At 43.1% G+C, this 15695-nt stretch overlaps 1 protein-coding gene and 1 pseudogene across 2 annotated transcripts in view; both read right to left on the bottom strand.

Moving 5' to 3' along the window:
* The window catches only part of LOC311137553 (transmembrane protein 44-like), a 40608-nt pseudogene extending 34687 nt beyond the window's left edge, over positions 1–5921 (bottom strand). Inside the window, exons 1-6 of the transcript in view lie at positions 5913–5921; positions 2725–2811; positions 2381–2549; positions 2098–2232; positions 1737–1863; positions 1558–1704 (exon numbers count right to left, since the gene is read on the bottom strand). The product of the transcript in view is annotated as a transmembrane protein 44-like (transcript). The remainder of the gene's footprint in view (positions 1–1557; positions 1705–1736; positions 1864–2097; positions 2233–2380; positions 2550–2724; positions 2812–5912) is intronic.
* An 860-nt stretch (positions 5922–6781) lies between these two features.
* On the bottom strand, positions 6782–14243 carry LOC311137734 (large subunit GTPase 1 homolog). Its single transcript, XM_084172299.1, has 14 exons — positions 14033–14243; positions 13453–13579; positions 12869–12989; positions 12489–12575; positions 12260–12346; positions 12102–12162; positions 11696–11872; positions 11104–11508; positions 10428–10529; positions 9677–9820; positions 9255–9378; positions 9049–9128; positions 8030–8200; positions 6782–7933 (listed from the first exon to the last, which is right to left on the bottom strand). Exons 1-14 carry the CDS (start codon positions 14123–14125, stop codon positions 7742–7744), a joined length of 1971 nt encoding a protein of 656 aa, XP_084028425.1. The 5' UTR covers positions 14126–14243; the 3' UTR covers positions 6782–7741.
* Between the last annotated feature and the right edge of the window lie 1452 nt (positions 14244–15695).

Here is a 15695-nt window from a genome sequence, read left to right as displayed (position 1 = left end):
ATTTCCACTGGTCTAATGTCCATTGCTCGTGTTTCTTGGCCCAAGCAAGTCTCTTTTTCTTATTGGTGTCCTTTAGTAGTGGTTTCTTTGCAGCATTCGACCATGAAGGCCTGATTCACACAGTCTCCTCTGAACAGTTGATGTTGAGATGTGTCTGTTACTTGAACTCTGTGAAGCATTTATTTGGGCTGCAATTTCTGAGGCTGGTAACTCTAATGAACTTATCCTCTGCAGCAGAGGTAACTCTGGGTCTTCCATTCCTGTGGCGGTCCTCATGAGAGCCAGTTCAATCATAGCGCTTGATGGTTTTTGCGACTGCACTTGAAGAAACTTTCAAAGTTCTTGACATTTTCCGTATTGACTAACCTTCATGTCTTAAAGTAATGATGGACTGTCGTTTCTCTTAACAGAACAAAAATTTCGAAAAAGTCACGGGATGTTAATACAATATCTGAGTAATAATGACTAATAAAGTCAATGGGGGCCCCCTGGAGGTCAGGGCCCCTGGGCACGTGCCCTTCGTGCTCGGTCGTTATCCGGCCATGATTACTACAAGTTTAGAGAGCTTGCTAGACTAACTATCAATCTATCAATTGTTAGCTGACATGGGTAATTGAGTGACTATCAATGACTGATATAAGAGAAAAACTGCTAATGCACAACCAAATCCTGAAATTGCACCTGTTGTATCCTACTATTTTTACTCTCAATAGTAAGTTGAGACCCCGACTGAGTTTGGGGCCGGGTGCCCTACGCTACCGGTTATGTCGCTTCTGCCTGGAACCAGCCCTGTAAACACCTCAGATAAATTAGGGTCTAAGCTACAATGTGAAAATGTGACAAATCTGAGTTTAGATAAACGGTTGAGTTTGATATAAAAAACGATGTATTTTTTTTTTCTTTTAACGTCAGTTATATTTTTCAGTGACGAAGACATGGATGTCTAATGGTAGGTATGCAAAATGGGTCAACTTTGAGCACCTCTGTCTCCTGAATGTTTTGGCATTCAGGTCCAAAAAGTCGCTTTTTGACCACTTCTACCATGGGCAAACATGTATGGAAGGTTTTGTTCAAATCAAAAGGGGTGCAGTCAGAAAGTGATAGAATTCATATGAAACGACCCTTGAGTGGACTTTCACTGCACCATAATAGTGAGTTCACATGGGAAGGCCTGAGCATAAAGAAGTAACGTTAAATAAACATACTAAGTTACCAAGCAAAGCACTTCAGAAGACCTTGCGGGTAAAGGTCTTGATTTTTACTTGGTAATGGGCAGGGCCTACAATGTGTTAAGACTGAAAATAATAGGCTTCCCTGATGCGTAGATGAATCCAAAGCAACAAGTGTTCAACCATTCTTCACATACTATCACCATCTTGTGGCAGAAAATGGTTTAACAGTTCACATCTCTTTACCATCTCATACTAAACTTCACTATTAAACTCAGAAGAACTTAACCATATTGGGCAAAATGTTGCTGTAGAAGATGATTTTACACGATAGTAAGGTTGTTGATAAAGGATGTGAGGAAGATGTAAGGATCCGTTGGGATCTGACCTCCAGATCAGAGTTGAGGGATGACGAGTCGGAGAACGTTTCTGAGGTGCAGGGTTCGTCCACTCTCACCCCCCTCATGGTCCTCCTGAGGGGATGGCTCTCTGACACACCTGCTTCCCTGGACAGAGTCACCTCCTTCAGACACACCTGAAATGTTCTAAAGACGTCTTTACCCTCACATTTCGTACTGGTTGAATGTTGACATCCATGTAATATCGCATATCAGCCATCTTGTTGAGATTTTTTTTATTGGAGGGAACACGGAGAGGAGAGCCATCCAAGCCCAACTCACATGAGGAAAGAGAGCTGTGTTTAAAGATGATTATCAAATACTGTATGAGGCAAAGCCAGAACAGGAATGAAAGAGCAACTTAAAGGGGAGTTCTCAAAAATCTGCCATTGAGTCTTTTATTCTCTAGCTTAAAGAACTTTATTTGCTCTTTCATTCCAATACTTTCTATAAAAGCACATATACAACACTGTCAGGCATTGAGTCCATCTCCTTAACCTAGGCATGTGTAGACAGGACTCAAGGCTTACTGGCTGTTTTTCTTAGTCTTCCCTCTGGGGTTATGCTGAGTGGGGGAGAGAAGCCCCCTAGGAGACTGTGTCTGGAGAACCCCTTCCAGGCTGCTGCTGAGTGGTACCCTTCCTGCACCAGGACAGGAACACAACCTGACCACAGAGTCAAGACAGAAATGACAACATGGTTGGGGTTCAATTCAATTAGAAGTTCTATTCACATATTCATTAATCTCGCCCACCAGCCAGCTCTCTCGAGCCTGGAGACGAGGTTACATATTCATAAGCTGGAGAAGGATACAGCAAGATCCAGGGCTGCACAGCACGTTGATGCCAGTAGCCAAGGCATGGCTCTCAGTACAAACTCATACTGGGTGTCGTGGAGCAATATGGCCGAGGAGTATAGGGCACTGGCCAGAGAGCACTGCACCCCTGAGAACACTTGCCCTTGAACTCATCTCCCCTCTGCGCTAAAAGATCAATGAAGAGGTTAAAGTGCTGAGAGCATTATGTAGTGTTGCAGTGAGCATTATGTCATGTTGTGTTGCAGGTTTTCACTACATAACACTTGACTTTGAGGGCCTGTTGTGACAATACATCCAAGTATGGCAACTCAGACATGAACTATGATGGGATGTCACTTACTGCTCTGGAGAAGGCACGGAACTTGGAGGTCCAGGCAATCACAAAAAAGAGCAAACCAAGAACATAACCCAGGACCTCAGTGCTGTCCTACCCCCCTCTGTTGCAACACAGAACATATAGGGAAGAGGATGGAGATGAAATGAACAACTTCCACAGCTGCCATAAAACTATTAATGGATGGATGTAGCAGGTAATCATAACCTTATATAGTATAGGCCCATACATGTTCTGGAAATACACGGAACAAAAATATAATCGCAACGGTCCCATGTTTCATGAGCTGAAATAAAAGATCCCCAAAATGTTCCATACACACAAAAAGCGTATTTCTATAAAATGTTGGGCGCAAATTTGTTTACATCCCTGTTAGTGAGCATTTCTCCTTCGCCAAGATAATTAATCCACCTGACAGGTGTGGCATATGAAGAAGCATGATCATTACACAGGTGCACCTTGTACTGGGGACAATAAAAGGCCATTCTAAAATGTGCAGTTGTCACACAACACCACAGATGTCTCATGTTTTGAGGGAGTGTGCAATTGGCATACTGACTGCAAGAATGTCCACCAGAGCTGTTGCCAGAGAATTGAATGTTCATTTCTCTAAGCCACCTCCAACATCGTTTTAGATAATTTGGTAGTACGTCCAACCTGCCTCACAACCGCAGACCACGTGTATGGCATCGTGTGGGCGAGTGGTTTGCTGATGTCAACGTTATGAACAGAGTGCCCCATGGTGGCGGTGGGGTTATGGTATGGGCAGGCATAAGCTACGGTCAACAAACACAATTGCATCTTATCTATGGCAATTTGAATGCACAGAGATATTGTGACAAGATCTTGAGGTCCATTGTCGTGCCATTCATCCGCCGGCATCACCTCATGTTTCAGCATGATAATGTACGGCCCCATGTCGCAAGGATCTGTACACAATTCCTGGAAGCTGAAAATGTCCCAGTTCTTCCATGGCCTGCATACTCACCAGACATGACACACATTGAGCACATTTGGAATTCTCTGGACTGACGTGTACGACAGCGTGTTCCAGTTCCCGCCAATATCCAGCAACTTCGCACAGCCATTGAAGAGGAGTGGGACAACATTCCACAGGCCACAATCAACAGCCTGATCAACTCTAAGCGAAGGAGATGTGTCATGCTGCATGAGGCAAATGGTGGTCACACCAGATACTGACTGGTTTTCTGATCCACGCCACTACCTTTTTTCTAAGGCATCTGTGACCAGCAGATGCATATCTGTATTCCCAGTCATGTGAAATACATAGATTAGGACCTAATGAATTTATTTCAATTGACTGATTTCCTTATATGAACTATAACTCTAATCTATAACAGCATAAATTGTCTTGTCAACTGAAGAGCCAGCTGATTGGAGAGAAACACCCCGACAGTGCTACATAAATGGCCAAGGAAACAGAGGGCACAGGCTGCCTCCTCGCCTGAATTCCTGCCCCGCACTCTGCATCTCTGACATACCAGCCTAGAACAAGCGTTGCAGATAAAAGTTAAGTAAAACAACTACAAGTATCCTAAACATGACAGTGCTTGACTTGGGAGTTGAATCACTGGAGCTGCTTGAGCTCCTGCACCTCTTATTGAATATTCGTTCAAAATATTGTGGAGCTCCTGCACCTACAGTGGCTTGCGAAAGTATTCACCCCCCTTGGCCTTTTTCCTTTTTTGTTGCCTTACACCCTGGAATTAAAATTGATTTTTTTGGGGGGTTTGTATCATTTGATTTACACAACATGCCTACCACTTTGAAGATGCAAAATATTTTTTATTGTGAAACAAACAAGAAATAAGACAAAAAAACAGAAAACTTGAGCGTGCATAACTATTCACCTCCCCAAAATCAATACTTTGTAGAGCCACCTTTTGCAGCAATTACAGCTGCAAGTCTCTTGTGGTATGTCTCTATAAGCTTGGCACATCTAGTCACTGGGATTTTTGCCCATTCTTCAAGGCAAAACTGTTCCAGCTCCTTCAAGTTGGATGGGTACCGCTGATGTACAGCAATCTTTAAGTCATACCACAGATTCTCACTTGGATTGAGGTCTGGGCTTTGACTAGGCCATTCCAAGACATTTAAATGTTTCCCTTTAAACCACTCAAGTGTTGCTTTAGCAGTATGCTTAGGGTCATTGTCCTACTGGAAGGTGAACCTCCGTCCCAGTCTCAAATCTCTGGAAGACTGAAACAGATATCCCTCAATAATTTCCCTGTATTTAGCGCCATCCATCATTCCTTCAATTCTGACCAGTTTCCCAGTCCCTGCCGATGAAAAACATCCCCACAGCATGATGCTGCCACCACCATGCTTCACTGTGGGGATGGTGTTCTCAGGGTACCTTCTTCCATATGTTTGGGGAGTCTCCCACATGCCTTTTGGCGAACACCAAACGTGTTTGCTTATTTTTTTCTTTAAGCAATGGCTTTTTTCTGGCCACTCTTCCGTAAAGCCCAGCTCTGTGGAGTGTACGGCTTAAAGTGGTGGACAGATGGACAGATACTCCAATCTCCGCTGTGGAGCTTTGCAGCTCCTTCAGGGTTATCTTTGGTCTCTTTGTTGCCTCTCTGATTAATGCCCTCCTTGCCTGGTCCGTGAGTTTTGGTGGGCGGCCCTCTCTTGGCAGGTTTGTTGTGGTGTCATATTCTTTCCATTTTTTAATAATGGATTTAATGGTCCTCTGTGGGATGTTCAAAGTTTCAGATATTTTTTTATAACCCAACTATGATCTGTACCTCTCCACAACTTTGTCCCTGACCTGTTTGGAGAGCTCCTTGGTCTTCATGGTGCCGCTTGCTTGGTGGTGCCCCTTGCCTAGTGGTGTTGCAGACTCTGGGGCCTTTCAGAACAGGTGTATATATACTGAGATCATGTGACAGATCATGTGACACTTAGATTGCACACAGGTGGACTTTATTTAACTAATTATGTGACTTCTGAAGGTAATTGGTTGCACCAGATCTTATTTAGGGGCTTCATAGCAAAGGGGGTGAATACATATGCACGCACCACTTTCCCGTTATTTCTTTTTTAGAATTTTTCGAAACAAGTTGTTTTTTTCATTTCACTTCACCAATTTGGACTATTTTGTGTATGTACATTACATAAAATGCAATTACTCCATGTTTAAATGCGTAATTACCCACAGGCCTACTCACATAAAACATGCTATTATCAAAAGCACCGCCAAACAGCTGAGTCAGGTCGGGATGCAAACTTTGTCGGTTTGAAAAACAGGTTGATATGTCAGGTGCCACCAAGACTTCAAACCAAAGGCTTTCTGCTCTGTCCATTTGTGACACTGTGTATCCTCTCCCATATCGCTAAACTGTGGCAACATTGTCCTAAAAAATATTTGGAATGGCAATTGGCAAATACGTGGAGCCCAGCACAGGTATGTACAATTGTATGTGCTATCCGGGATCCTTGGGACGTCCCTACCCTAAACCCTTGGCTAACCATTTAAAATTTGACCTTAAATGGGGGTAAAGACATCCCAAGAATCACGGATAGCACGGACCTATGTAAAAGGTGTGGGCAATTGTGCCCTGATGGCATGCAAATTTACTTCACAAAAGCGCTGCCTGGTTATTCAAATTTAAACATATTTCCATGTAGATTAGAATGAGATTGACATGATGATGCCCTTACTCAATTCTTAATTTATTTGACCAAATTTGAGTTATAAATACACTCGAGCTGATCCAATTTAATTTTCATTAATATGAGTCACATTTTTAAAATAATTTATTAGGTCAATTTTATGTACCTTTCTTTGGACATCATGTGCAACAAAGCAAATCAATTGCAAACCAAAGAACACCTTTCCTAATTTCTGCTGTAGCCCTACACTGAAAGATGAAAGGAATTTCTCAGAGAGAAAATGTAGGTCAGCTTCAAGTAGGCCTACCTCATTGAGGCCTCTGTTGTGGCAGTTTGAGGGTACATTGGGCACATAATCAGGGCAAATATTAGAAACACTCACGAGAGAGCCAAAAACACCACAAAGTAACATTTGAAAACCATCTGAAAGATAATTATTTAATCAGGGATATTACACAATTGTTATTGCATCAGACATTTATCGCAGAGTAGCAGTTGGTTCTAAATCTTAGGGAATCCAACTACTGCCAAAATAATGGAAGCACTTGAGTAAATGAGGGACAAAGTATATTGGAAGCAGGTGCTTCCACACAGGTGTGGTTCCTGAGTTAATTAAGCAATTAACATCCCATCATGCTTAGGGTAAAGTATACAAACGTTGGGCAGGCTATTATTTTGGCTACCCCATAGGATGACAATGCCCCCATCCACAGGACTTGAGTGGTCACTGAATGGTTTGATGAGCATGAAAATGATGTAAACCATATCGCAAGGCCGTCCCAGTCACCAGATCTCAACCCAATTTAACACTTATGGGAGATTCTGGCATTGCATCCTTTCAATAGAGTTCCAGACACTTGAAGCTGTTCTGGCTCGTGGTGGCCCAATGCCCTATGTTGGTGTTTCCTTTATTTAGGCAGTTATCTGTAGTTCATTATCTATGTAAAGTACAATAGTTTGCACCTTCCTGTATATGTAACAAACACATAACCAAATAAATCTTGACTGATTGATCTCCTTAGCAATACATTTTATCTGGAGTAAGGCTCAATTCCATTCAATTCCTAAGTTGCTAAAATTCCAGGAATTGAGTTGACCCCAATTCTGCTCTGGTAGCTACACTCATAACTTCTGTAAGATTTGTTGCACAACTCAATCATAATCAAATAGTGGAATGTATCATCAATGCAATGCATGATAAGTTAATTCACAACCTATCCCTGGTTCTCCATATTGCAAAATGCAATGGAGGTTACTGTTGTTGACCAGTATCTACATACAACAAACACCAATTCCTGTGGAATTGCATTGGAAAGTCCTTTGGGGGTTAACACTCCATTCCACTCCAAACTATCAGCGATTTCTAACAGTTTATAGATGTTCTTCAAGCATCCAAGTGCTTGGTGAGTCGGCGTACTTTCTCTTTCTTGTTCCTGTTGCCATGCTTCTTCCAGGGTTTGACCACAGGCTGTTCCGTGCCAGGTTGCCCCTGACCTACCTGTTCACGCTGGCCTATGCTGCCTAGCTTGTAGCCCATGTAAGACTGGACCCCCTTGGTGAGTGCTCGAACATTCTCCTGGAACAAAATGCACAACAATGTGGCATGAGTTTGGTGTCAATCTCTGCCAGTGGCATATTAAAGTAATTTCTGTGGAGTTGCCTTCTATTGTACCTGATGGAAGAAGTTCTTGTCCACCAGATTCTCATGTCTCTTGACTTTGCTCTGTTTGTTGCCTGTCTTGGAGTATTCACCGTCTGCATCTCCGGACTGGAACTTGCTGTGCTGGGGCTGGAAGTCTACAGCACTGATGTGGGGAGGAGGGTGGCAGTACAGCAGTTTCCCCTGGGGATGGTCAGAAAGAACCAGTTAGTGGTGCTTCCTCTCCCATTACTACTACTGAATTTATACTGAACAAAAATATAAACGCAACAATTTCAAAGATTTTGATGAGTTATTTCAATTGACTGATTTCCTTATATGAACTAACTTCATTAGGCCCAATCTATGAATTTCACATGACTCAGCAGGGGCACAGCCACTTGGGAGTCAGGCCCCACCCCCCGACGATCCCACATGTGAAGAAGCTGGATGTGGAGGTCCTGGGCTGGCATGTTTACACGTGGTCTGCGGTTGTGAGGCGGGTTGGACGTACTGCCAAATTCTCTAAAATGACGTTGGAGGCAGCTTATGGTAGAGAAATTAACATTAAATTCTCTGGCAACAGCTCTGGTGGACATTCCTTCTGTTAGCATGCCAATTGCACTCCCTCAAAACTTGAGACATCTGTGGCATTGTGTTGTGTGACAAAACTGCACATTTTAGAGTGGGCTTTTATTGTCCCGAGCACAAGGTACACCTTTGTAATGATCATGCTGTTTAATCAGCTTCTCGATATGACACACCTGTCAGGTGGATGGATTATCTTGACAAAGGATAAAATGCTCACTAACAGGGATGTAAACAAATGTGTGCACAACATTTGAGAGAAATAAGCTTTTTGTGCATTTAGAACTTTTCTGGGATCTTTTATTTCAGCTCATGAAACATGGGACCAGCACTTTACATGTTGCATTATATATTTTTGTTCAGTGTAGGTCTACAGACTAAACAATTTGACTATTCTGCCTAATTAACCACCATTTTACATCAAGAGAATGCATTTGATGGCGGAAGGAGGAGGGTTAACTTACAACGACGTAGTCCTTGAGGATGTAGCGGGCTGATCTCGACTGGTCAGGCTGTCCGTGTGTTGTCATGAAGCCCCTCATGTCTGAAAGAGAGCAGGACAGTGTCAACGGCTTGCTCTGACTCCATCACTATCATATGGCTTCTGTTGTGCTGTGTCTGTTGTTCTACACTGTACTGTACTATATAAGGACAGGGTTTATGGTCTCACATCCGTAGGCCATCAGTAGCTCCTCATAGTTGGGTATGCGGTCGGGGTCCTCGTCCTCTCGCGGGCGGATGATGTTGATGCCATAAGTGCCCTCTAGCACATCTCGAGGAATAGTCTGACACACGTGAGCAGTCTGTTAAGGCCTTAACCACACTAAACACCCAATCAAACTTCTGAAAAATCCTTTACCCGAGTGAAACGATTAGGCCTCTGAATTTAGCTGTATTTTTGTAATGTGAAATGATAATAGTATGCAGCTCCACTTTGGTCCAACTGAAAAAAAGAGATATAGCTGTGAATTAAAAAGTATTTTAGAAAAACAAATCTCCAGTATTATCTACTGATAGGGACAATAAATATGACTCTTCTACACCCATAAGTTAACAGACAAGCAGTTTGCAGGGTTGGTAAGTGAAGGATATGAGGGAGATGGCAGGCACATGGTCTCTTATCTGGTCGATGGGCAGGATCCCACAGCAGATCATCTCAGCTTTAGTGGCCACAAAGGAGGGCATGACCAGGCCGGGGCAGTCACACAGACACAGACCTGGCTCCACGTACAGCGTCTAGAACACACAATCAATCAAATGTATTTATAAAGCCCTTTTTACATCAGCAGATGTCACAAAGTGCTATGCAGAAACCCAGCCTAAAACCCCAAACAGCAAGCAATGCAGATGTAGAAGCACGGTGGCTAGGAAAAACTCCCTAGACAGGCAGAAACCTAGGAAGAAACCTAGAGAGGAACCATAATATAATATAATATAATAATATGCCATTTAGCAGACGCTTTTATCCAAAGCGACTTACAGTCATGCGTGCATACATTTTTTTTGTGTATGGGTGGTCCCGGGGATCGAACCCACTACCTTGGCGTTACAAGCGCTGTGCTCTACCAGCTGAGCTACAGAGGACCACAGGAACCATGCTTTGAGGGGTGGTCAGTCCCCTTCTGGCTGTGCCGGGTGGAGATTATAACAGTACATGGCCATTAAGGCCAGATGTTCAAACGTTCATAGATGACCAGCAGGGTCAAATAATAATCACAGTGGTTGTAGAGGTTGCAACAGGTCAGTACATCAGGAGTACATACACATTTGAATGCTTTATTATTGTAACAAAGGCACAAATTTTTAGAGGTCAAGCAGGCTAGATCAGAGAGCAGTTCTTTACCTGAAAGTGCTTGGTGTGCCCAGGCGTGACTGAGACGGACACCTTCTTATTTCTCAGAATGGTGTTGATGGTGGAACTTTTTCCCACATTGGGATACCCCACCTGTTTAGAGAGCAGATTGGAGTGATCTCAATTCTCCTAACACAAGACCTGTTCTCCTACTTCGTAAATGATTCCTGTAGTAATATAAAGAGTATTATAAACTGGGTGGTTCGAGCACTGAATGCTGATTGGCTGAAAACCGTGGTATATCAGTATATCACGGGTATGACAAAACATTTATTTTTAATGTTCTAATTACGTTGGCAACCAGTTTATAATAATAATAATAAGCCATTTAGCAGACGCTTTTATCCAAAGCGACTTACAGTCATGCGTGCATACATTTTTTTTGTGTATGGGTGGTCCCGGGGATCGAACCCACTACCTTGGCGTTACAAGCGCCGTGCTCTACCAGCTGAGCTACAGAGGACCACAATAGCAATAAGGCACCTCGGGGGTTTGTGGTATATGGCCAATATACCACGCCTAAGGGCTGTATCCAGGCACTCCACGTTGCGTTGTGCGTAACAGCTCTTAGCCGTAATATATTGGCCATATACCACACCCCCTCGTGCCTTATTGCTTAAACATAACCTAGTATTGAAGCCTATTGATGTCCAGTGTGTGTACTCACCAGCCCCACTGTGAGCTCGCCCTCTTTCAACGTTGGCCCATCATGAGCAGCCTTAAATATGGCCAGCAGCTCGTCTTTGGTCAGCAGGCGACTGGAGTTGTGGAAGGAGGAGGAGCCGTGGGTGGAGCCGTCTATACTGTCTTCGTCATCTGCTTCCTCACCCTCTGATGCCTCTGAGCAGGTCTGCCAGTCTCCCTCTGCTACACAGTCTTTAAACTGCTCCCCTCTCTGCTGCTTCTCATCCATATCACTCTCCTCATCTTCTTCCTCGTCCTCCTCGCTCTCTTTCTCATCCTTGTTATCCTCTACCTCCTGTCTTCGGCTCACATTGTTGTTGTCTGGCATTCCCTCGTCTTCATTTTCTGCGTCGCTCTTTTCATCCTCCTGCTCTTCCACTTCCATTCCCTTTGGAGAATGAACAAGGGAAGATATCACTGTGAGGTCTGAAGAGGAGAAGCCTGACAACTCATCTTTCATCAGTCAAAAAAGTATACCAGGCATAAGTTAAACAATGATGAGCACAGCGTTCAGTCTGGTTTAACCAGGCCATCTAAGACCAGCCCTTCCAATTAAAATGTGAATGACTCCTCACCTTCTCCTCTGCCTCCAGCCTCTCATTCTCCACCAGTGCAGACCAGAACACAGCGCGGAGGCCCTCTCTCTGGAAATATCTGGCCCAGATCCTCCGCTGCTCCCGGGTCAGCAGGTCAGCTTTGTTCACCAGCAGCAAGTTCACCTTGTCCCGGGACACCTCCTTGACATAGCACTCCTACAGGAACCATGAAGATCAATGGGTGAAATGCTGCAGTGTTTCCCCGACTATCAGTTTGGTGGGGCGGATTCCCCCACCTGGCAATGCCATCCCCCATCCATGAAAAATTGGCCTCAATTGTTTGACAGCCTTTGGCCAGACTGATCCGTGGAGAACGGACACCAAATTAGAACAGTGGATCAAATCAACGGGCTAGTTTGGCTGCGCCCTTAGGCACTTTACTTACCAGGTCAGGGCAACGAAACAGCAAAGGGTTTCTGGCATCAACGATCTGAACAACGATGTCACTGCATAGGAAAATTCACATTTCCACCATCATACAAGGCACTGAACAGCTGACACAGGACACAATCAGTCATGAGACACAGCAGCTCTGAATCCTACCTCCTCTCAATCACTCTCCAGAGCTGTCTCCAGAAATCCAAATTCCTCTCAAAAGGGGTGAGAAACATTTTCTGCTCCTCTTCAAGTCTATGAAACAAAATAGATCAACTTTAGGGCACTGCTGAAAGAAAACAGTGTTACTAAAGGCACACAATCTATAACATCAAAACAATGAGATCCTATTCAATTGATGGGGGGGTAAGTGTTGTGATTGTAGTGGGTTTCATACAGTGCCAGTTCTCGTCTCCACTCCAAGAAGCTGTCTCTCTCTGTCTGCTGGAGGACCTCTGGACTGGTGCTCTCATCCCAGTGAGGCCTGCAACATGACAAGACAAAGAAGATACAGTAATGGAACATCAGAGGCAATGCAATATCAGCACAATCCCTACTACTAAGACAACTAGAAAGAGGACATGAAAAAACATTTGGAAGTAATGTCACTGTGTTTACTGCACGGTTAGTGCTATCGGTAATCCTTGGGACGTCCCTACCCTAAACCCTAATCTTAACCCTTTCCTAAACCTAACCATTTAAAATGTCAACTTTAATAGGATAACGTCAGAATTGGGACTTCCCATGGATCCCAGGTAGCAAGGACCCTTACTGCACCTTCGTGGAATTCTGAGGAGTTGTTTGTTCTCTTCGTGCAGCTTCTTCAGCTTTGCTGTCTCCTCGGCTGTCAGTAATCCTGCCCGAGCTTCAGCTGGCACGAACTTGATGTTGAGCTTTTCTGGGGAAACATTTCATCCATCAGTTGCATCCTGGCAATCCAGTCCAAAGAGGCAAGTTCTGGGGTGTATTCATTAGTCGGATTCCATTGCAAAACATTTGGTCTGTTACAAAAACTCTAAGAACCAAAACAGAAGTAAATGGAACGAAACGGGGAGCGACCTACCTGAATTTGTCCAATAGAAACTATTTTCGTTGCAAAATGTTTTCCTTTTGGAGTAAATAGTTTTCTGTTGCAAACGTTTTGCAACAGACAAAATATTTTGCAACGGAATCCGACTAATGAATACACCGCTGGGGAAACAGTTTCTAGTTTATATTGGACAAATTCAGGTAGTTCCCTCTCAGTTACGTTAGCTTCCGTTTAAAGAAACGTACTGCAAAATAATTGGCGGAATGAATACACCCCTGGTAGAGGACAGTTTCAAGGATCACTTGTCAGGTCAATGCAATGGAGTATTTACCTGCAACAAACTCAGTCCCAGCCATTTCTGCAGTTGCAAGGAAGTCATCCATAGAGCTCTGTTCAGTCACTGACTGCAGGTTGAGACGACCCCAATCGTAGCCATCGTTCAGTTCACTGGTGTGGAGCTGGCAATGTGATATCACGTTTAATCATCAGCAAGTTGTATTGCTAGCTACTGTAGTTAGCTAGCTAACAAGACAGACGACCATTAAAACAAGACGTGTTACTTTATTTACAGGAGAGCAGTATTCACCAAATCCTGCTTTTTCTCAAATGTTTTACTTTACTCTGCTAACTAACTAGCTAGAAGTCAGAACAGGCTAGAACCCTTAGTTGGAGGTAGGCCTAGCTATAGGTTAAGCTAACTAACTTGCTGATGCCATTATCAACATAACAGTTAGCTAACGTAGCGTCCCGTGTAGCTCAGTTGGTAGAGCATGGCGCTTGCATCGCCAGGGTTGTGGGTTCGATTCCCACGGGGGGCCAGTATGAAAATAAAAAATGTATGCACTCACTGTAAGTCGCTCTGGATAAGAGCGTCTGCTAAAAGGTAAAATGTAAAACGTAATTAACGTTACCCAAGTATCGCCCCTCTTGTTGCCTCGGCCTGCGTTGAGTCTCTCCTTTATCAACGATCTCCCGAGCCCCATGGCAGACTTCTTCTTACCCATTTTGGGTAGTCCTTACTTGTTACCACAAATTACTTTTTGTCAATTTTATTAGTTCACGTTGGTATTTCACGTTAAACAGCTCAGCAAGCAATACCCCATGTGAAGTGAGAATTGTTGTAGCATGAGGAGGAAGTGAAACGGAACATACCAACTTCGCTGAATAATTACTAATAATAATAATAACTATAGAGATTGACCTCAAGTGTATAAATCTCTGGAAGTAACTGAATCAGATTCAATATGTATTTTTGTTGCTTAAATTGTAATTTTATTATGAATTACTGTAATGATTTGCGCATTGACTTTGGTTTTGTGGTACATTCCAAAAGATATGTCCAACACTCAAATATGCATTGAAGGAAACATCCTCCGTCAAATAACATGTCCGCCAAGGACACGGTCTAAAATCTAAATAAAACAAAAAAAATGTGTGACAGGTGCTATCATCTAAATGTTGATACTCAATTGTTTACATTTCTAAATACTTAATACTAAATATATTTCTAATTACATTTCTGCAATGCATGCGTAACACAAGAAACTCGTCCCTTCATTGGTTATTTGATTCAAAAAACGATGTGGAAAATCGGAAATTGACTTGTTTTCTCATTTATTGTGTCAAAATTGGACATGGAAAAACGGGAAACAAATAATACATGGACCTTATACAAATATGCTTATTTTTTTCTCCAAATCTGTTTTGATAATTTTCAAAAAATTCCACACTACTTTGTTTCATGAAGAGAAAATTATACTATAGTCTAATTACAGTATCAGTCAAACGTTTGGACACACCTACTCATTCAAGGGTTTTTCTTTATTTTTAATATTTTCTACATTGTAGAATAATAGTGAAAACATAAACTATGAAATAACACATATGGAATCATGTAGTAACCAAAAAAGTGTTAAACAAATAAAAATATATTTTATATTTTTGATTCTTCAAAGTAGCCACCCTTTGCCTTGATGACAGCTTTGCACACTCTTGGCATTCTCTCAACCAACTTCACCTGGAATGCTTTTCCAACAGTCTTGAAGGAGTTCCCACATATGCTGAGCACTTGTTAGCTGCTTTTCCTTCACTCTGCGGTCCAACTCATCCCAAACCATCTCAATTGGGTTGAGGTCGGGTGATTGTGGAGGCCAGGTCATCTGATGCAGCACTCCACCAGCCCTTACACAGCCTGGAGGTATGTTTTGAGTCATTGTCCTGTTGAAAAACAAACGATAGTCCCACTAAGCGCAAACCAGATGGGATGGCGTATCGCTGCAGAATGCTGTGGTAGCAATGCTGGTTAAGTGAATTCTAAATAAATCACAGACAGTGTCACCAGCAAAGCACCCCCACACCATCACACCTCCTCCATGCTTCACGGTGGGAACTACACATGCAGAGATCATCTGTTCACCTACTCTGCGTCTTACAAAGACACGGCGGTTGGACCCCAAAATCTCAAATTTGGACTCATCAGACCAAAGGACAGATTTCCACTGGTCTAATGTCCATTGCTCGTGTTTCTTGGCCCAAGCAAGTCTCTTCTTATTATTGGTGTCCTTTAGTAGTGGT

The sequence above is a fragment of the Coregonus lavaretus genome (genome assembly GCF_964263955.1).
Source record: "Coregonus lavaretus genome assembly, chromosome: 11".
Lineage (NCBI taxonomy): Eukaryota > Metazoa > Chordata > Actinopteri > Salmoniformes > Salmonidae > Coregonus > Coregonus lavaretus.
The sequence above is the reverse complement of the archived record's forward strand: the minus strand, read 5'-3'. Positions and strand labels throughout refer to the sequence as shown.

Coding starts and splice junctions, on each gene's coding strand:
- LOC311137734 (XM_084172299.1), bottom strand. CDS start 14,125: ATGGGTAAGAAGAAGTCTGCCATGGGGCTCGGGAGATCGTTGATAAAG. Junction 12,347..12,488: donor TGGAGACGAGAACTGGCACT/GTATGAAACCCA, acceptor TTTGTTTCATAG/ACTTGAAGAGGAGCAGAAAA. Junction 9,129..9,254: donor GCTACTGATGGCCTACGGAT/GTGAGACCATAA, acceptor GCTCTCTTTCAG/ACATGAGGGGCTTCATGACA.